At 38.5% G+C, this 21,666-nt stretch overlaps 1 protein-coding gene across 2 annotated transcripts in view; it reads left to right on the top strand.

Annotated features, from left to right (window-relative positions):
* gpc5c (glypican 5c) overlaps positions 1 to 21,666 on the top strand; it is a 120,477-nt gene that overhangs the window by 36,254 nt on the left and 62,557 nt on the right. Inside the window, exons 4-6 of one of the 2 annotated variants that reach the window (XM_088428571.1) lie at positions 16,972 to 17,135; positions 19,518 to 19,574; positions 21,534 to 21,656. In XM_088428571.1, coding sequence (XP_088284697.1) covers positions 16,972 to 17,135; positions 19,518 to 19,574; positions 21,534 to 21,656 — 344 coding nt within the window. The remainder of the gene's footprint in view (positions 1 to 16,971; positions 17,136 to 19,517; positions 19,575 to 21,533; positions 21,657 to 21,666) is intronic. The other variant, XM_088428573.1, reaches the window with a different exon arrangement.

The raw sequence follows: 21,666 nt of genomic DNA, 5'->3' as shown, positions 1-21,666 counted from the left end.
TGAACATTTACAAGCTAGAGTGCAACTGTAGAGGTTGAATGTTATGGTTGTTTGCAAGAAACGGAAATATTGACCTTGTGTCACTTTGACCTGGGGGCATATTTAGACATCCAAATGTTTCTAAAAAGTGTATAATGCAAATCAACAGCAATGATTTTTTTTTCTGGATCAGTATGACCCAGAGGTGTGTGTACTAATCCAAAAGTGTCAAAAACTCATTTTGGATTGGAATCCCATAGTAATAGCATTCTGGGTCAATTTGACCCGAGGTCATGTATAATAATCCAAACGCATCATGTGTGTGTCCAATACTTCTTACAGCTAAATTGTGATTCTTTTCTATCCCCTCAGAAAGAAACAAATATATTCCCAGGTCAATTTGACCTGAATTTTTGCTTCTTTTTTTTTAAATCAAAAACATTGCAATATATATTCATACTGGATAAACCAGGAAAAGACTTGTACAATAAAACTATGTACTTTAATTTTAAAAGTGGTCTTTTAGAGCCTGACCATAACAGGAAGGTGAATGCCTCGGTAGCATACAGTATATTTTTGTTCTTTTCAAATTAAGAGCAAATTAATTGGAACATAAATCATCTTATTGCTAAATTATGTTATTAACTCTAGTAAAACATTGCTTTAGTTTTTTTTTCTTTTGAGTTTTATACCAATGCAAACTGTCATAAGTGATACAAATCATCCCCCCAAAAAATTATGCTGGTGAAAGGGGTAAGGTATTTGAAAAAAAAAGTTTCACAGCAGGGACATCATTGAAAAAAGGTTTAAACACATTTCTATTGCCATGATGTAGTCGGATCGTGAGTTTTTACAAGTGTAAAAAGCTGAATGGAAGACAGCCAGAGTGTTCTTTTGAAGTTGAAAATTGTGCTATTGTTCAAGAATTTTCCTTGGATTCGCACACGCTGGCTAGGATCATTTTGCACTGAATCAACATCAGCTCTCATAAGTGTTATGTTCAATTTTGCGCTTCAACAAATATAGGACATTTAAAGCAAAGTTTAAACTAATACATGATTAAATCTACAGATTGAAGACTTCTACTATTTCACAAATCCGTCCACTCTGTATGCACTGTGTTGTGTGGGACTCTGTATTAATTCTATTTCACATGTGGCAGCACCTTTTACATATGAAAACAAGTATAATCCTTATACATGATGTCAACTTTTAGGCTAAAGCAATGTCTAAAAGAGCATTAAAAGAGTTTAACATTAACTTTTTACTGCTAAAATTGGCCAAATGAGTCAAGTATGCCTTTTAATGTCGCAATTACAGGAAGTAGTTAGTGCCTCTTGTGAACATGTTTTCACTCATCCAGCATTCCGCTTTATGATTTGGCAAATTTTTATGTCTTTGGTTTTTAACGATTACAAATCATTGTAAATTTCGAACTAGAAGCTGCTTCCTTGTTCTCATGCATTGAATCCTGCGGCTTATTGTTTAGTGCGGCTCATCTGCAGTTTTTGATTTTTTTTTTGAGTTTGAAAGACTATTTTACCAACCACTCCACTCGTAAATGAATCAGACATGTTACTGTTGAGCTGGTGCAGTATTCTAACAATTCTAGTATGTCGCTGATGTTGAAAATGTTTTGGCACTACTCTTTTTTTTCTTAACGTGCAGGTATGATCAGTTTGTGTGTTGCTGCAACAAAGCAGTTTGAAAAAAAAAGGTAAACGAAAACCAAAATAAAAAGAAAAAAAAATCCATGTACCATCTTTCTGTGTAAATGTCTGATGTTACAACATATGGCTTATAGTCCGGTTCATCTTATAGAAGACAAAAATAGATTTTCTGTTCAGTTTTTGTGGGTGCGGTTTATAATATGTTGCGGTTTATTTTCCAAAAAATACAGTGATCGAATTACTTCGATTTATTGCCCAGCCCTAGACAGACATTATAACGAATAAAAATTGCTAGTCGTGTAGACAGAGGATTAGTAACATCGCGACTACATGAAGAGAAGCACTTTTTTTTTCTTGATGTGCATGTAAGTCGGGTTCCAAGTGCGTTGCCGAGCACAGGCCCAAACGAGGCGCGGTATTAAACGGGTTTGAAGCAGGCCGTATAAATTGGAGCCAGTCATCTGGAAAACGGCCTTGAGAATTGATGCCAGAAAAGAATGTGTTCCCAATCGCACACCGGTGGCTCCCATTTTCTTCGCTCTCACATCAGGCCCTCCTCCTTCCTGAATTTGCCGTACACATTGCCAGTTATGCCTCGAAAGGACACGCCTCTGTTTGGATTCGACAATCATGCATCTTGGAACGTCACGAGAACCAGATCTGCAAAAGAAATATTGTTTCCCAAGTCACTAGTGAGCACATGTGAACGAAGCTGAATTTTGTGGTATTAAGCAGATGTTAATTTTCTTAATTTTTCTGGTCAATGCGATTAATTAATCAATGTGATGAATTAATCACTACTTCTTTTTTTTTTTCGACTCAATTATTTGTTGCTGCAGGGGGACATTAACCAGAAGCACGACATATGAATGATCGCCTCATATTATATAAACACAATAAAGTGATGAATAACTGGTTTTAAAATAAGAGGTCTGGGGAACAGGTATCTAGCCCATACCTGTCCTTATTTCAAGGTATCGATACTCGCCTCCTCGTGTAGTTGCATCTTAATAAGGGACTAAATTATAATAATTGAAATAGCCATTAATTTAATTAAATTTGAAGGAAAATTGAGACGTATCCTGAGAACCAGTTTATGAATTTGTGTCTACCATTTTGTCCAGCAAGACAGCAAAGGTAAATGCATCTTACCCAAGCATATGAGGTATTATAAGAAAATCCACAATGTCCTCTGTTGTGGAAGCTAATACTTAGTAGGGTAGCTTGAATGAGTTAAAAGATATAGTTCAAAAACAAATGTCCAATATAGTGGACACAAACGAGTTGGCTGTCTCTCTGTCTCTTGAATAGTAAAGTCTGTCTTGAAAATGAAATTGGGTCTTATCCAAACATGAGGCATTTTTTTTTTTTTGAGTAGGGAGTGGGGTTGGTATTAAATTATTAGTTATTAGGGGTTGTCTTGATTTCAGATTGATAATGGAAATCAGTCCAATATCAAAAAAAAAAAAACATCTCTATACAGTTAATACTCTATAACAGTATTAATGTCCAAAATCTCCAATATGATCTTTTATATACAAGTGGTCCATTCCCAATTCCGCTCCGGTTCTTGTATCCAGCAGAGTCTGGGTCCCAGATGCAGATTTGAATTTTGCATATGAAATGCAATTTTGCATTTTCTGATTAGTTTTCGGAGAGTATCCTAGTCTGCACTTTTGGTATTGTATCGCAAGTGAAAAAGTTTTACAAGAACAACCCGATTGTTGGTATCTGTGACTACTCCTTGCACTGGTTTCCTTCTGAAAAGAACTAGTATCATCAAACATCCCTAAATGTTGTGTTTATGTCAAAAGAGGCGTTGCTTGCAAAATGCTTGCATCGGCTCAACATTTATAAAAGTGAAGACAATCAGCATTTTTGGTCCCTTGGTCAGAAACAAGATGTCAACGCGTATAATGTCTTTAGCGGGCCGGATCTGGCCCTCGAGCCATAGGTTTGACACCGATGATCTCGAGTTGGCTAAAAATGAAAGACTTTGCACATCCAGCATGAATCCATCCCCACAGTGCTTCCCTGCACGTGCCGAGAACCGTCGAAGCTGCCTTGCCGTGTCGTCCTTCTAAAATATTTGAATAAAAGCTCCGGGAAGCGTCAAGGAAAAGCGTGAAGTCTCCGATGGCCAACTCCAGTGTCAGCGTATCCATCTTAACCTCTACACCTCAGTGCACTCGTCTCCCAGGCAAACACACTTAACGGCCAATTTCTTATTCCACTACGCACATTATCATCACCATCTCAACGCAAAGTCAATAAAGTGGGAATACCAGCTCTGACCCACTGTTGACTTTTTGTAACGTATATGTTTGACATGTGAAGTTAAACACGTAGGCTACATTATTTGTTTACTTTTTTCTTGCAAAATCCGAATATTAAACAAAGTAAAATGAATTATTGCGATTGTGTGCTTTTCCACTGGGACCCATTTTGCGGTCGCTCTCTCCCACTTAATGTGCTGCATGCAACACAGACGCCGCACTATAGTGTAAAAACTCAGAGCACGAGACTGATAGTGTACACACGCCATGCCACGTCCAGGTATCCAGTTGAAGAAATGGCGGCCCACCTTTTGTCAACACTAGCAAAGACTGAAAGGTGGTTATTGATAGCTATGCAGGTTGGCAGGACCATAGACTGTTTTTTTTTTTTTTTTAAACACATTTTCCTGAGAGCCAGCCTATTCATTTGTGTCCACCGTAGCGGACATTTGTTTCTGGTCTTTTTGTCTTTTGACTCATTGGAGCTACGCTAATGTGTCCTAGTGTGCTCAGTAGATGAGATTCTGGCCTTTCCAATGGTGTCTCATGTGTTTGGCTGGAATGCATTTCACTTTGCTGAGAGAAACGGGACAAAATAGTGGACAAAAATGAATAGGCTGTGTTGTAGGACGATATAGCATTTTCTTTCAAATTTCATTAAATTAATGGCACATTGTTATAAGAAATAGCTTGCCTATTCTAATATCCTCTTGAGAGCCAGTCTATTTATTTGTGTCCGCTGTAGTGGACATTAGTTTTTGGTTCTTTTGGCTGATTGAAGCTACCTTACTAATAGGCTGCAGATATGATTGGGGTGTCCCAATACATCGTTTTTGAGAGAGGGACTAGACTCGAACTGATATTTTCATTTCCGCATACACGGATGCCAATTTGTGTCATTTGTGTCTTCTATAATGGACATTAGTTTTTGCTTTATATCTTTTGACTGATTGAAACTACCTCACTAAGTCCTATAGTGCTCTGTAGAGGACATTCTGGCCATTTCAATGATGTTGAATGTGTTTAGCTACGGCGTAATTCACTTTGCTGAGACAAAATGGACACGACTGTTGACACAAAAGAATAGTCTGAGTTTCAGGAGGATTTACAAACTATCTGACTGTACATGCCTACACGTTAGTTTGATAGATAGATAGATAGATAGATAGATAGATAGATAGATAGATAGATAGATAGATAAAACATCAACACACTCATATTGTTAGAATACCGCGCCAAGACAACAGTAACATGCCTGTTGGCTTAAACTGGATAGTACTCCCTGGTGATGACTAAAATAGCAGTCGAAACTCGAAATCAATACTTCGAAAGCGTCATCTTGTGTCTCCCTTTGTTTACTGTAGGATTGCCCCCCTGGTGGTGAGTAAAAAAACAACAACTTCAAGCCGCAGGTTTCAAAGCATTAGAAAAAAGTAGTGGCTTATACAAACTAACAAATTAACTAAATAATAATCTGTATTGGTCCTGAGAAAAACAATATCGGTCTATCGCTTCAGTACTCAGTGGTCCTTGCTGGTTTAGCTTCTCCACTCACATTTTGCTGAGCTTGAGGCCATTTTCTTTTCCTTTTTTGTTGTATAAGATCCTTTTTCCAATGCACAGTACATACTTTGCTTGGCACAGCCGGACTTGGCTTTACTTTCCTGAGTTTGGGGTGGTCGCTTTTCCACCGCAAAATAAGTCATTGCGGGAAAGTGCTCTGGCGTGGCTCCTCTGCAGCAGCGTTAAACGAAAACGTCGGACTAAGACATGCTAACGAGTAACAACGATGATGCAGGAAAACGGGGGATTTCCCCTCTCAGGCTTTTTTGGTATTACCTTCTTGGTCTAAACGTCTACTTGCGCTAGAAAGCGCCAGACTGACAATATTTCCATCATGTTTCCATCAATATGCTCTTTAAAGTTGGACAATTTAACCCTTGCAGTAAACAAGCTCACTCGCAATTAACCTTGAAGAATTTTATGGGACAGTCTGCTGTGTTGCAAGAAAGCAGAATGATTGCGATGGTTTTGAAGACAAATGTTGGCCAGCTGGATGTGATTCCTTGTAAAGAGCCACTCGCTAATTTGTTAGCTCCTCTGTTCAGCTTTTGCCCTTGCGCTGGTGGCTATTGTAATGAGATTGCTTTCATCTGAGAGAAGACTGATGGCAGCGAGAAAAGGAACTGCTTTGCCAAGCGGGCCATGTTGCTTAGAATAAAAGCGCTCCGAGACGTGGACTAGTTTAAGGCCTTTTACTACCTTTGTTCTTCATCTTTCGGATTTCTAATGTTAACTGCATTTCAAATAAACAGTATTACTACGATTAGAGCTTTTCGATACCACTTTTTCTTATCGGTACCAATAACTCTTGAGTAGTCACCAATACTGATACTGAGTGTGGATACCAGATTTTTTTTTTTTTTTTTAATGTGCAAAACCCCCCAGCACTCCAAAAAAGATGACAGTATATTTTAATGAAAGTGAATTTTTCTTAAAAAAAAATATATATTATTGATTATTAAATTAATGAATGAATAGATAATCAATCATTTACATAGATTTTTCATTTGAAGCTTTCAAATGCTCAGAATTTCAGCAGTAAATATGAATCAATCAAACATCTTGTAATGGGCTTTTGTTTTTTGTTGTTGTTTTTGGATAATTTTTTGTGTTATTTTTAGTATTGATTTTGACACATTGCATTTTGTATTCTGTAATGTGCTTTTGTTTTTGTTTGCAGGTTATTTTCTTTTGTGTGTTTTTGTTTGTTTTCCTCTTTTGTAATGTGTTTTTGTGTCGTTGGCTATTATGTTTTTTTAATTTTTACTCGTATATTTTTCCTTTTGTTTGTGGTTCTTGATTTGCAGCTGTATTTGTTTTTGATTGCTTAGTTTGTTTTTATGATTTGCACTTCAGGACCACTTTAGATTTTGGAGAAGGGCCTGTCCAAACAAGTCTTCTTACTGCTCCATTTCATGTTGACTTGGCCAAAAATCCTATTTGTATTTTTTTTTTTATTGTTGAATGAAATAATCAAACAAATGAAATGAAACGAAGAGTGATCCCCGCAGACGGCATACTTGAATGGCCGCAGCGGAGGTTGATAGAAAATATCCCGCCAGCCTATTTTTCTAAGTGGTATGCACCATTGGCATTCTGTAGGAGCTTCGAGCTGACTGAGTGACTTGGTCAGCACCCCATTAGCTAATGACAGTAGGCGCAGCCTCCACTCAGACAGCCTCACACATCTTTTTTTCTGCGCTTCCTTTTTTTTTTTTGTGCCTGCCCGGTGTAATATGCTGACAACATAAAGTGGCCTCCAACACCACAAAAAAGAAATCCCACATGTCTTCTTTATGGTTCCTAACCACGTGATTTAATGCCGAGCTGTTGCATTTGGAGCGGAACATACGGCGGTGGTCCAGAGGACATCGTTGCTCTCCGTCAACCATCAATCAAAAATGCTGAAACGGAGAGCATATACCAGCTTTGCAGATATGTCTTGGCTCATAAATGAATATTCTCTCAAGTCAATTCAAAGATTTGTTCAGCAAAACATTATCCGTGTTTGAGGAGAAGAGCTGAAAAAGTGTAAGGACTCAGAATTATGTTGGGCTCAAGTTTTGGAGTTGGAGTTGATTTTGTATCTGCGCAATTCTGACTAGGGGTGTTCCGACTAGATTCCAATATCAGGTATCACTCCAAATTAGTAGTAGCAAGCTATTATAACAGTCTTTTTTACCAATTTTTTTAATTTGATAATTTTACTGAGATTTGTACATGAAAGGCCTTGAAAAATGCAATTATTCTGAAAAAATGTACATCTAGTTAAAAAAATGTTAATTGCTTGACAGAAGTTTTTTATATATATTTCATTTGTGTACCCTACCACACTTTCATCCATGCCAACAACCGAGCCTGAGCTGAAGATTTTTTTTTCTCCTGAAAAGTGGCTCCAAGATGTGCCGTGGCTTGAAGCACACTTAAAGGGAAAATGTCTACGAGTTAGACCTTTTGTCATTATATATATATATATATATATATATATATATATATATATATATATATATATATATATATATATATATATATATATATATATATTTTTTTTTTTGTTTTTGTTTGTTTGTTTTTGTTTTGTTTTTGTTTTTTTTGTTTTTTTGTTTGCCAGCTTAAATAGCCGATGGCCTCCATGTCTGTATCTCCAAGACCACAAGAGCAGTAGATACCTGGGTGACCACGGGCCAGATGTTGGGGCAGCCTTAAAAGTTATAATACTGCGCAGCTGTGGCCACAGCTGCGACACTTACACGGATGCCTACCTCATCTGTGTTAGCATTTTAATGGTAATTGCTGGTTGACTGGGCAGCTTCAAATGGACGCAGCAATTCCTCTTCATAGCCTCCACTGTATCCCAGACACAAGGAACTCATTTGACCTTATTCTGTCTATTGACCACCTTGTTAGGATAGCGCCACTGGAATCGAGATATTTTCCACGCATTGTGCCGGTAATTCTCGTAATTATGTACTTAAAGACGGGGAAAATGTGACTTGCTCAACGCCCATAGTTACGCGGAACAATCAAGAGGCAAACGTGGTTACCAACCGAGTTTGGCCCTTTGCCGCACTTTGCATGGTTTGTACCTCGTTTGTGTGAGGTTGGGTGGGGTCACTCACTGCTTTGCCATAAACCCTCAAAGTAGAGCGAGTGAGAAAAATGTTCCCTTTAGTGATTTAGATCTCAAGGACTTGTCCCTGTGATATATTAGGGACTGAGTCTCATTTAATTAGCAATGACCTCATTTAAGAGAAAAAACAACAGAAACACAAAGAGGCTGGAGGCGGGGACTAACGGACCGATTGACAAAGATTACTAAGTGCACACTTAGGAGAAAAATTAAGCCGGCATGAGTTGGATGCAAAGAAATGGAAATATAATGGCATCAAACACTAGGGGGAAAATGGAAAATGATGGACGGTGAGGTCATGACCGTAAATTATATAAACCGGTCCAAGTCTTTTTGGGAGCAACTAAAAGGAAAGCTGTCACAATTAGTTTGTGGTTTCTTCTGTTTACAATTCTAAGCTTATTAATTAGCTGTATCACTTTTCAAGTGATTGTCAACTCTCGTTTATAAACAAAGTAAAAGACCCTTGTTACTGATTTCAGTCATTTCAAGCGTAATAATAGACAACTTGCTCACAGTGAAACGTGTGCATGTACTAGATCAACGATTCTCAAATGGGGTACTGTTTGTGAACTCTCTTCAGAAGGGACATGAAATTTTGGCAGGTTTTCTGCATGTATCAGCAAGTTTAATTTCAAGTATTTATGCCAACAAAAAGGCAGTAGTGTTTTTCTTTTCAAATCAAGAGTAAATTAATTGTAACATGAAGCAACTTCTCACTAAATTGTGTTGTAGTGACTCATTTCCAAAACATAGTACGTCTTTATTTTGTTGTAATTTCCATTTTCCAATGTTCCGTCCATTCCAATTTTCTCTTGGTTATGGGCCTCTTTGATAACTCTTACTTTGCATCGGTATCAACCCTGTAAATAAAACATCAATCTATCAACCGGGGGTACATGAAGCCAACTTTTTGGGGTAGGTGCGATTTTAACAGGGTTTCTGCATGTATCTGCAAGTCTAATTTGATGCTTTTTAATTCCATGACATGAACAGTATCCTGTTATTTTCAAATTAAGAGCAAATTGATTGGCCCTTCTGTTTTTTTTTGTTGTAATACAGATGCCCTTAGTCATTTGTGACACAATTTTCTGACTGACGAGCCAGAAATAAAACTCATGATGTCATACGATCTAGCTTCAGAAAAGGAATCTTTTATAAATTTAAGTGAAAAGTTAAATAAATAGTTGCCTGAAGTTGGCACAGTTTTAAGCAAACAAATGTCTTAGGAAAGTGTAGCTGGACTTAACACCTGCTCTCATTTCAGCAAGAGGTAGGTTACGGCCAAATAGGGTTTTAACTGCTTGCTACAGCCAGACAAATTTGTTTCTATATCAAGTATATTCTGGCATAATTTACCAGGTATGAATTTGTATTTATGGTATCTGGCCTAATTTCCCCATATTTTAAAGGACACGAGTTCTTAAGATTCTGCAAGAGATATCAAACCACACAATGTGCATTTGACATGAACATTATACAGTAAATTACTCAAATGGAAAGAAAGTAGTAATAACATGGTGTCCATGTTCATTCATCTGGGAGCAAACCTTTACATCTGACATACATTATCCCAATCCATAATCTCTGTCAGTTATGATGGATGATGGGCACTCGGGCCTTGTTTCTTCTCAAAACCAAGAAATAGGAAGACTACTCAACAGAACTGTAAATCAAACGCATTCATTTTGTAATGTTGTTGTTTTTAACATTAATATTATTATTTTTATCAAGATTGATCCAGTCTTTTAAAATCTAATACCTCAGTGGTAAGAAGTAGATGTGTGACGATGCCGGCTCTGCTCATGAATTGTGTTTTTTGTTGTTTCATGCATGTTCTTAAATAAGAGAAGTACCTTAAAATTGTCAAAATAACTCAGACACCCTTGCACTGTTAGCACACTGCACCAACACAACAGTAACATGGCTTGTGTGTTTAGTAGTGGAGAGCCCCCTTGTTTGTTCGCAGAGTGATTGCCCCCAGGTGGCTAGTTAAAAAAAAACAAAAAAAAAACAACTGCACTGTAGGCCACAGGGTTCAAAGAGTGAGAAAAAAAGTAGCAGTTTATAGTCCTAAATTTATGGTATGTAATAGTGATATGAGGAAGAAAGTCAAAAACATTTGGGACTCATTTTGCAAACTGAAACAGCAGCAGTGGTTTGTTCTCTCAAGGATTGATGTTTCCTTCAGGGAATTCATCATTGTGACAAAGTTCCAAAATGGCAAAATGCAACTCCAAAAGCCAAGGGGTAGATTGTTTTATCCAGGGTCACAAGCTGTTAATATGAGAGCTTCCCCATCTGCAACTTTAATTTCCCGTTCCAACATACTCGGCCTTGACTGTATGAAATGATGAAATTTACAATATGATTATTGGTAAGAAAATACTGTACTTGATGTATGTCTTTTTTCAAGTCCTAAAAGATCGTCAAATCACTCTCTTGATTGATGCCGATCCCAACATTAGTGTTTTTAAAGCCCGCTTTCGGAAAAAGGGCGGGCAGTTGTTTCTGGCGGAACGATGGTCGGGGCGTCCCATGGCGGGAGGGGGGTGAGAAAGTTCCTTCAGTTTTAATGGGTAATCCCTTGATAAATAAACTAGGAAGGCAAGACCACCATTGCTATCTGTAAGCCAATACTCCCCCAGAGGAGGGATGGCCATGGGTTAGGCTAGCCCAGCTCGATCTCTTGCTGAGTTTGTCTTTGCCTGCGGGTGATATGCTTGAGAATTGGCCTGTAGCTAGCGAAATATTTTGCAAATCCTGAAAAGTCAATTGAATAGTTGGACATTTTAATAAGAATAACTACTACAAAAAATATTGGTTGTTTGACTATTATACTCTCTTAAAAAATTGTAGGCAAGTGACTTTTTTTTTTCCTACGGCAAAACAGCACACGTTTCAGTAAGCCTGTTTTATTAAAAAGTGATCAGTAGGAACGGCAACGGTGTCATTAGAGTTCTTTACTTTTATTAGACAGCCTTTGATGAGTAGTATGACAGTTCTCTCCAGGCTTTGTCAGACAGTTGATTGCTGCTAGCCACTAGCTAGCATCTAGTGCTGCTAGCAGCTAAATTTTGAGCCTCTGCTAATCGCCGGCAAAATGTATCATTAGCGTAATTACGTTTTCTTTTTTTAATATGCTTAATTAGCATTACTTGGTGATGAGTCAAGGCTGCGTTACGTACGACACTGCTGGGATCTACTTCAAAACAAAAGATTAACAAGGCACTGATGTCTATAAATCAGTTTCTTTTACTGTCTGGAAACCTTTTTGTTGCATTGCAGACAAATATTTCCCCATTTGAATTATGAAGGGAAGTGACATCAAAACCACAGTAGTGGCTTTCGTTGGCTAAAACATCACATTTGCTGACTGACGTCTAATTATCTCCCTTTGAAAAACCATCTGATGGCTCTTGCCAGCTTATGTGGGTCAATTGAGCGCTGCTAGCCGCTTGCGATGCTAGCATCTAGTGCTGCTCACCGCTGCTAGCCGCCAACATTGGAGCTGCAGTTTTGCTGGCAACAGGCCCCGTATTATGTTAGTTAAGTGAAGTTTTTTGTTGATGTTTTTAAGCATCTTCTATTAGCAATCGAACTTGATTTCGTAACAACGCAGTTGTGTTGACATTGGTGATGAGTCAAGTCAGACAGAATTTCTTTCACAATGAAAATCTACCAAAACATTGATATCCATATGTTATTTGGGAAACTAACCAGAAAATGGACGGATGGGTTTATTTTGAAATTAGCCTGCCATGCATAGCATTAAAACTTGCTGCAATTAGCTTGACTCCTCATGGCGTACGCTTAATAAACAAGCCGAGATACTCAAATGACTCAAGGACTGGTTTCACCCGAGTTGAGAGACACAGATATGGGATCGACACATTAGTGCCGATGCATGTTTAATATAATGCACGTATACTCGGTTGATATGCAAAGCCTTATGCTTGTCCGTATGAGTATGAGCATCACGTTTCCTCCTTGGCCTCCCTCGCTGGCAACCTGCCTCCCATCCGTCTTGCCCTTCATCAGTCACCATCCTCAAGCAATCATATGAGGAATGTTCCATAAAATAGCTGAAATTTTGAAGGTGTAACGAGGACAAGCAGGTGGTCCAACACCAGGGCGCGTGTCCATGGGATTTTCCTTCTCACTCCATCGTCAGGTCAAGCGATAATTGATTTATCATCGGGTTCTTATCCTGGTCGTATTTCAAGCTGTCGCTCGATTGGTCCTCGGGATTATGTAGTCATGAGAGACAACTCTAGGGAGCGTATCAGTGTTCGTCAAGTTAACCCAGAACAGAAGGAGTTTGTCTATTTCCCCCAGCATGGACACTGCATTCTCTTCTTAATTCGCGTGTTTTGTGAGCCACATAAAGAATTAGCATTTGGTTTGAGCAATCTCTTGCTTCATTTGACGCAAAGCCGCTTTGCACTCGCTGTAAAAATAAGGCGGTAGTTCAAACAAAACCGGGAATGACCTCCCGTTGACAGTCGTATTTTTCCGGGATGTTTACATTTTTGTCCCTTAAGAACAGCAAAGTGTCGCATTGTGACAGGTGAAAAACGATAGGGATTAGAAAAGGCAGATAAAAGATTGCTTTTTGTCTCGTTAATGTACTCAAAAACTCACAAACACTTCCGAGATGTAAACAGTGTCCCCGAGACATTGGCTACAAATCCACGACTGTCTATTTATCATCCTGTTAGGTTAAAGTGTGTTGTTTGTCTCAGTGTTCTGCCACTTCATTCTTTTTTTTTAAACCATAAAAATATCATATGCCGACACCATCATAAACCAAGCTACTCCAGTGTTACCGTGAGATGTTAAATAAGACCCCATGTGCAGATGCAGCTTTCAAATATTTTTAGAATTGATTATTTTACCGATTCTCCCATCAAATAATCCATGAACCAATAGAAATTGAATTTGCATTCAGCAATTTAGCTGATGAGGTAGAATGCTACTGTATGTTGCACAGGTTAGCAGCTTTTTAATTTTGGCTTTGGTTTGGTCAGTAACGTCAAAAAATTGGTAAAAATGTTGGTCATTTTTTTTCAAAGAAAATGTAAATATTTGCAAATGTCTTATTCTCATTCAACTCAATGCTAATCAGTCTATTTCTATAGATTACTAAATTAATTTCCTTATAAGCTCTCCAAAGAATCGGTTTATCAAAAATATATATCGAATAATTTTTGATTAATTAGTTAATTGTCGCACCATTAATTCTCATGCTCTAAGTGCTAACATACCTGCCAGTGAGCAAAATGTTGCCACTATATGCCGATTATTTGGAGGCAATGGGGCAGCGCGACAGATGCAAAAAGCGTTTGGCTTAAGGCACAGATTCCACGGGCGACATTGAACGGCAGTTGCTCTGTTCTAGCTTTTGCGGCTGCCGCAACGCTGTGCGTTATTTACATGCGTTTGTGGAATGCGTGCGTGAACATGTGTGGCACTCGCATGTGTGGCTGGGAACCCTTCCAGCACATGTGAGTGGTTTATGGCTCCGCCGGGGGTTAAGGTTAATGCAATAAAACAACCTTACCCGTGCCCTGCGTCTGCCTAGAGAAAGGATTTAAGACTGAAGCGGGTTAAAAGACAAGTAAAAATAAAAAGTAGCACCAGGAGATCAAAAGTGAAGACTAAAGTCCAAACATTGCAAAGCAAATGATGTAGATTTGTTCTTACAAGGACATTAATGAAAGAACAGCGGCTCTGCTGGTCGAAACTGAATAGTGCACTCTATTTTTTTAAACGATTATCAAATTAATTTATATTGTTTTGAGACCTGGTTTAAATTAAAATTGTTCAAATCTTCAGAATCTTAGCCTCTGCTATAATGTTATAAATATGAGTGTGATAAATTTATACATAACGTATAATATATCTAATATAGTCCTCCACGTAAGCAGGCTTATTACTGTTATGTTGAATCAAAATAAAGCATTTCGAAACGTTTACCATATTTTCCGCACTATAAGGCACACCGAAAAGCCTTAATCTTGTTAAAAAGCTGATGGTGCGCCTTATAATCAGGTGCGCCTTATATATGGATCGATATTGAGATTGGGATTCGTAGATGGGAAATTAATTGATAAAGTGAGCTTTACCTGTTTCTTTTTTGTGTTTACAGTTGAACAAGGTTGGTCATATTGACATTGAGTTATGATGCTATTGAGAGTTTAGAGTTATTATTTGAGTTATTATTGTTATTATTTTGAGTATTACTATATTGTGATTGAAAAAGTTTTAAAATATGTCATTAATTGAGGATGCGCCTTATAATCCGGTGCGCCTTATAGTGCGGAAAATATGGTACTTTGTAAATAAAATATGAACAATTGTGCCCTTTTATTCCTCCGACCTAGGGCTCCAAACCATTTGCTGAAATAAGTATTTTGCATTTTCTGAAGGCAATTTGGAATAATAGCTTATTAAAATAAAATGCTATTTTTAACATAACTTCAAACTGCAAAGCGGCAGACTTTTTTAGACGATTCTCTAGAAAGAGTGAGACTTGAGAAAAATATGTCCTTTATTTGGTGTATGAAACAAAGTGACATCAAAACCACTGTAGAGATTTTTAGTAAGCCTTGTTTGTTCAAAATTCATCAGTAGCAATGCTAACTGTCTGTCGAGTCATTTAGATCTTTACATGTTCTTTTGAGCCACCGTCACTAGGGTAATAAAGGTTTTTGTTTTTTTTTAACCCAGCGATTGAAGGTGATTCCAAGGACAAAGTAGCATTGGTGTCAAGTCGCTGCCGGGATTTACCTCAAGATCAAAATTTACTGAGGCGTTTATGTCCACATGTTATATGGGAAGTTCAGATTTATTTTCTGTATGTTATCAAGAATTGCTAAAGACTTTTTGTTTCGGTTAGCTTGGCTTCTTTCTGTTTTGAACCGAGGTATTCGATTACTCCGGGACTCGTTCCAGCCCTTATTGCAGGCCTGTTATTTTATATTACTGCCACACCATCGACGATATTGTCGGCGGTTACCGAATCGATGAACGCGCGTATGATCCTTATTTGGGACAGTGAGACTAAATGTCCTTCCCTTCGCTAAAACGTATCACCCCTGTCAGCATTGGCCCGCTCGTCACTGGTAAGGAGCGTAAGAAAGATTACGCTGTCTCTTTGCCTAATTGAGAAGCACTAAATAATGTTCACCGGAGGCTTTTAAGGAGATGAGATGCTATTGATTTTGGTGTGGAGCAACAATTCCCCTCCATTCGCTTGACCCTGATGTGTCCTGCCCGCGCCCTGAGGTCATTGCCCACCTTCAGGATGAGCTCGTGGAATGTTCCGCATTTTACTGTCAGCTTTTGTAGCGCCTCCCTCCTCCCCACTGCAAAAAGTCAATTTTAAGAAAGTAAAAAAGGGTTATAATAGAAAATGTATTCTTATTTTTCTGTCCAAAAAGGGAAAATAGCCTGTGCTGCAAAAAAAGTCTTAAGAATTCTTATTTCAAGATTTTAAATGTCGCATTTTCTTAAACTTTCTTATCTCAAAACATTTTTTCTCATAACAAGATGATTTTGAATCATCTTCTGCTTACGGCAAAGACAGCATTTCTTCATTTAGAAAATGATAGTAAAAACTTACAAGGTCGGACTTAAACAGAAGCATTTCTTTAACTATAAGTAAGACACCTATGTTTTTCTATTTTGTATTTGAAGTTAAATGACTTATTACAATTGTGTTAACTTAAATCTACCATAGTCATTGTTTCCATTCAGAAAGTCTTTGGGAAGATTTTTGGGGTTGTCTTATTTTAAAATGAAAAGCTGAAAATGAAAGCTTTGCATGTGTATATTTTTGGGAAAAAAATCTAATTTTTGAAAATTCAATTTCTGACATTTTATTGCACTCAGATTGTTCTTTAAAGAAAAAAAAAACTCTCATTAAATTTTCGAGACAAGAAAAAAATTCTTACCCCTGGCAGATTTTTTTTGTTTAAAACAAGGAAATGTGCCTGTTTTTGTTCTTGTTTTTTTTTTTTTTTAACACTGAAATTGTTCTTAAAAACATTTTTAAAAAGTTTTAAATTAGATTTTCTCAGCAGGAAAACAAACGTTTTACCCCATTGGCATTGGATTTCTTTTGCTTTAAACCAGAAATGTTTTTTTTTTCTTCTCGTTTTGGATGTGGCACTTTTTGCAGTGTGTTTTTCTTTTTAGACTGAGCGTTGCGTAAATTCAGTCAGTGCTGGAAGTTGTGTACTCTGAAGAGAGCAGGTGTCAGCCACCCGCCGAAGCTTCGCCACCCCTGCCGGGACATGTTTTCTTAAGCTGACAAGTGCGCCTGTGTGTTTTCTCTCGCTCCCCACAGGTAGACAAGGTGTGTGGCCTGACGACCCGGGCACCGAGCGGCGTGCAGCCTACCGGACCGGAGGTCGCGACCCCCAGCGTGACCTCATCAACTCCGCTTCCTTCTGCCGCCTCTTTCAAACCCCTGCCAGAGCAGTGGCTCGGGAAGCTTGCTCATTTGAGAAAGTAAGAACATCAAAATAGAAAAAGTAGACAGCAAGAATCATTCGCCCTCTGATGGCAATCTTTAGTTGTTCCACGTTGCTCTAATTCAAACAAACCCCATAGGTGATAATGCAAACTGAATCTGTTCTTCATTTGAGCTTAGATTTATGGTCCTAATAGACTGTCAAATGTAAGCAATATTTCCGTATTAGTTTCAAAATTCAGGCTAGTGCAAGATTCGAGCAAACTTTTCCTTATAGGCGATTTCTTTAGTGAGTCATAAATTAGATTTATTTTGCCCCCTACAATTATACCCATGCAAAGCTGCAATTTTAAAACAAGACAACTTTAAAAGTAAAACAAATCTCATAGGTAATAATGCAAACTGATTTTTTTCTCTTTTGAGACAAGATTTATGGTCATTATGTCCTGTAAAATGTTGGCAATACTTTCTCATTAATTTAGATTTATGGTCATTATATACTGTAAAATGTTTGCAATCTTTTTTCATAAATGTAAAATTCTGGCCAGTTTTGCAAGATTCATGCAATTTTTCCTAGATTCATTTTCTTAAATTAGTTATAAACGAATACATTTTTCCCAAAGTTATACCCGTGCAAAAGCTGCAGTTTTAAAACCACCGCAAGAACCCCAACAACCCCTAAAATCTTTATAATGGCTTTATTCAGAAAAACGATAACTACAATACAGTAAATTGCAGTAAGCATGATTCGAATATGCAATTTAACTTAAATTATAAACACATGGGTCTGATTTTGTTGTTGCTATCATCTCCTTAATGAAGAAAAATTCCCTTGGAGTTAAACTAAAAATAATTCATAATCATGTTTTCATCTTGTTATGAGAAAAAAAAAAATGATATAAGAAAATAACTCTTAATAAGAAATTTCAAGACGTAATATTCCAAAAGAACCATCAATTGTTTTAATGCCACACATGCGTTTTTTCCTTTTTAAAAAAGGAAAAGAAAATTCAAGGTATATGAGTCGTCCGTATGGTGCATCCATCGCTAAAAGTGCAGGCATCCATTATTTTTCCCCCTCTAAAGTTGAAGCATTGTTTGTCTTTGCTGGAATGTCACACGCGATTTATCAAGCCTAGACACAAATGTTTGAAAAGACAGCGCCATCTTTTTTCATCCTCCACCACGACCTCCAGTGCCGCCCAGCTGGCACTGCCGCTCCAGGCTTTGGCCACTGCGGCGAAGCAAACCAACTATTTCCTGTTTACCCAGACGGCCATACCACCCAATCTCAACAGCGGCTGGCCTCCATTGACTCTGTCCGACACACGCGGTCGCAGCCATGCCTCAAAGCATGAATCGCGACGCCGATGCCAGCCAAGTCCGGCAGTGCCACCCTCGTTCTTGGTCACACAATCCGGAGCGCCACAAACCTGACCGGAGCACGTGTGGGAGCCGAACACCTCACAGACTGAAACCGAATAACAAAGTAGAGTGAAGAAATGTCTCCGGTTTGCCCTGTCTGCTATACGTGCCCAGTTTTTTTTTTTTAATTTGAATTCAAACCAAAGGTCTCAAAAACCCAACTCAAAAAAGTGATTTGCCAAATTCTCTGTCCGCACTTGGGTGTAGCAACCATAAAAGGAGAATCACGTCATCACTGTATTTCTCGCTAAAGACACAAACGCTGGTGACGTTAGGAGACCGAAGTTCCTTCTGATTGGATGGAATTTGGCGAAACTACTGTCGCCTAGCAGTTTGGCATGCTTGTGAATGAATAAATCCGCACTGTGCGGAGCTTGACCAAATTATATTTGCAATGTTAGAGGTAACCAGGTATACAGTATAATACCATTTATGCCTTGTAAATGATACGACTTACGTATTTCGCAACAAATTAATGTTTTTCAAACATGTGTGGAGAAAATTTGTCTGGTTTTGAGTTATGCAACTAACGTTGAACCCCCCTACTATGGGGGTTGAAACTTAGGGGGAAAAAACTCTTTGTACTTGAAAAAATACAGTAACCCGTGTGCAGTACTGTGTTCTTTTTACGGACAATCTTCTCGCACTAATTTAGCCAAGGGATGGCACTTTTCGTGCTAAATTGGTTGTGCCTTTTCCAACTCTGATATAATGTCACCATCTGGGTGAAATTTCAGCTCCTTAGTCTCTTCTTTCAATGCACAAATCATACAGCAGCAAGTTTATTCAAAGGTGGTCTTCACGTGGGGAGAGGGAATTGTTTATGGATGTCATTGTGTTTTTTGCATGTGCATGGGTGTCTTTTCCTCCTCACCATGTGGTGTCATGATGTGATCTTGTTTCTCTTTTCTGTCTCTCACCAAACCTTTTCACTTCCCCTGCATCCTCCTTGCTTGCATCAATTTCACCCGGACTCCAACTCCCATCACTCCCAGCTCGCCCCCACTGAAACCATCCAAGAACAATAAACATAGTCTGAGAACGCTCTCTAGGTAAGCATGCATCCGGAAAATTTCTCACACACTTGTTTATTGGAATTTACATTTGCATTGGGGTTGTTCATGTCTTTAAAAACTTGGGAGACGCTCGTTTACTCATTCCGTGTTGGGGTTGGGTTCCTTGCCAAATCACTGGGTGGTTTTTGCCAAGTTGATTTTGATTTTCATGAAAATTAGTTGATATTGTTGGTGGCGCAATGCCAAATCCATGCATTTTCGTTTGATCGGAGCAGGGGTTGAGGGAGGCGAATCTGGACTTTTTTTGCAAAGGGATCGTGGCTGCTAATTTTAAACCTTATATCTCAGGATCTACTTAGACAATCTTCACATACAAAGTATCGTTGGAAAGAGAATTCAATACAAACGTTATCAAGATCACATAATCAATATTTAAGGTTAATTTCAAGATCAAAAAGGTTAGCATTATCAAGGATTATTTGGAATCCTTGTGAAATTCCCCTTCCAATGATACATTATTTGTGAAGTTTGACCCAGTAGTCCCTGAGATACAGTATAAAGGTTCCAAGGAAGGCAACCACAACCTTTTTGCCGAAACGTCCAAATTTGGCCCCCTCTCACTCTAATGATGAGTTGAATGAGGGTCTGCACCGCTTTTCCTGACACTAAGCAACTTCGAGAAGGGTGGCGTGAACCCTGCCACATGAAAACCTACAAATGCGCCAACAACTGTACGCCACTTCTCACTTCCCTGTTTCCAAGTTGCTAAAACAACTGAATTAATGAAAAGTTTTGTCTTAAGAAAAATAGAAAGACCCAGACTACCCGGAATAAATACAATAAAACACACACTCCAGTGTCAACATTAGCCCAACTTTCATTTGACGATCGCTTTGTTCTGTTCAAATCAAACTGATAAAGCTATTGCTAGCGATCGGAAATTTACATGATAGCATTACGTAGACATTGGTTTTCTAGTTAGCAATTCCACATTGACACAACCAGCAACAAACACAAAAGTATGATATTGTTTGGACACAATTAGGTAAATGTAGTCTTCCATCAGGCAAAACACTACTGCTTTTGTCCATATGACGCCGGGTCCTGAGTCCTGAAAGCTCTAAACTGTTGCTTTAAAACCATAATAGATTCTTGTTTGCTCATTCTGATTAGGACGATGACAATACGGCCACTGAAATCGCATTTCTCATTTCTAAAACGAGGGATGTAGTTCAACGTGAACACATACTTAAATGTCAACAATCAAGGCCAACTCCACTTGGCTTCATTTCAACTTTTCGTGGTCTGAAGTTGAAATGGAAGGAGCCAGCTCTTTGTGAATCTAGGGACATTAATCTTACCCCCATTGTCGGGTCACTTAGCAACCAGCAGAGGGCAAAAACGAGGCTTCGCCGCTGACAGTTGCTGTGAAATGCACCCCATCTCGCACAGGGGATTCTCGGTTGAGGGAGGTCATGTTACCCCCATGAAATGTCCAGCTTACCATTGACCCCTTGGAGACGACATAAATAATTGCTGCTAGTCGTCTTTGAAGGAGAATTTAAACCTTTTATCACTCATCTCCATTGTTCTTTTTTGTTTGCTTGGATTGCTCTGAATTTCACGCCATGGCTATAGACAAACAGCTCTTCAAAAGACATCAGTTATGGAATATATATTCTGCCGGGTTCGAATAGCAACTTCAATTCTCCCATGGAAAGCAGAGAAAGTAATGTTAGCTAGATTGATGGGTCGAATAAGCAGCGGGAATACGTATGGTCCTTGACAGCAACTAAAATTATCCCTTCTTTTTAATGATTATAACATACAGTAGCTGATCTATTTGTGGATAAGCTCTTATGTTTGCTTGTTTTATATTTCCAAAATCATGGCTTCAGAAAATGAATGGACGGACATTGTAGATGCTTCTGTTCTTCTCATACACACAGATGTCCATATCGCAATTGCTCCTTCTCACTTGTAGTTTCTCCTCAGGGACTTCCTGATGTACCTGCAGCGCTACAAGTCCTTCTATTCAGCTCTCCCCGAAATGTTATGTGAAGGGGAGAACGTGGTGGATGATGCAATGTGCTGGAGTGGAGATGATGTGGTAGAGAGGTAAGATCCC

Source organism: Hippichthys cyanospilos, chromosome 12 (assembly GCF_059441005.1).
Source record: "Hippichthys cyanospilos isolate Australia breed blue-spotted pipefish chromosome 12, RoL_Hcya_1.0, whole genome shotgun sequence".
NCBI lineage: Eukaryota > Metazoa > Chordata > Actinopteri > Syngnathiformes > Syngnathidae > Hippichthys > Hippichthys cyanospilos.
The sequence above is the reverse complement of the archived record's forward strand: the minus strand, read 5'-3'. Positions and strand labels throughout refer to the sequence as shown.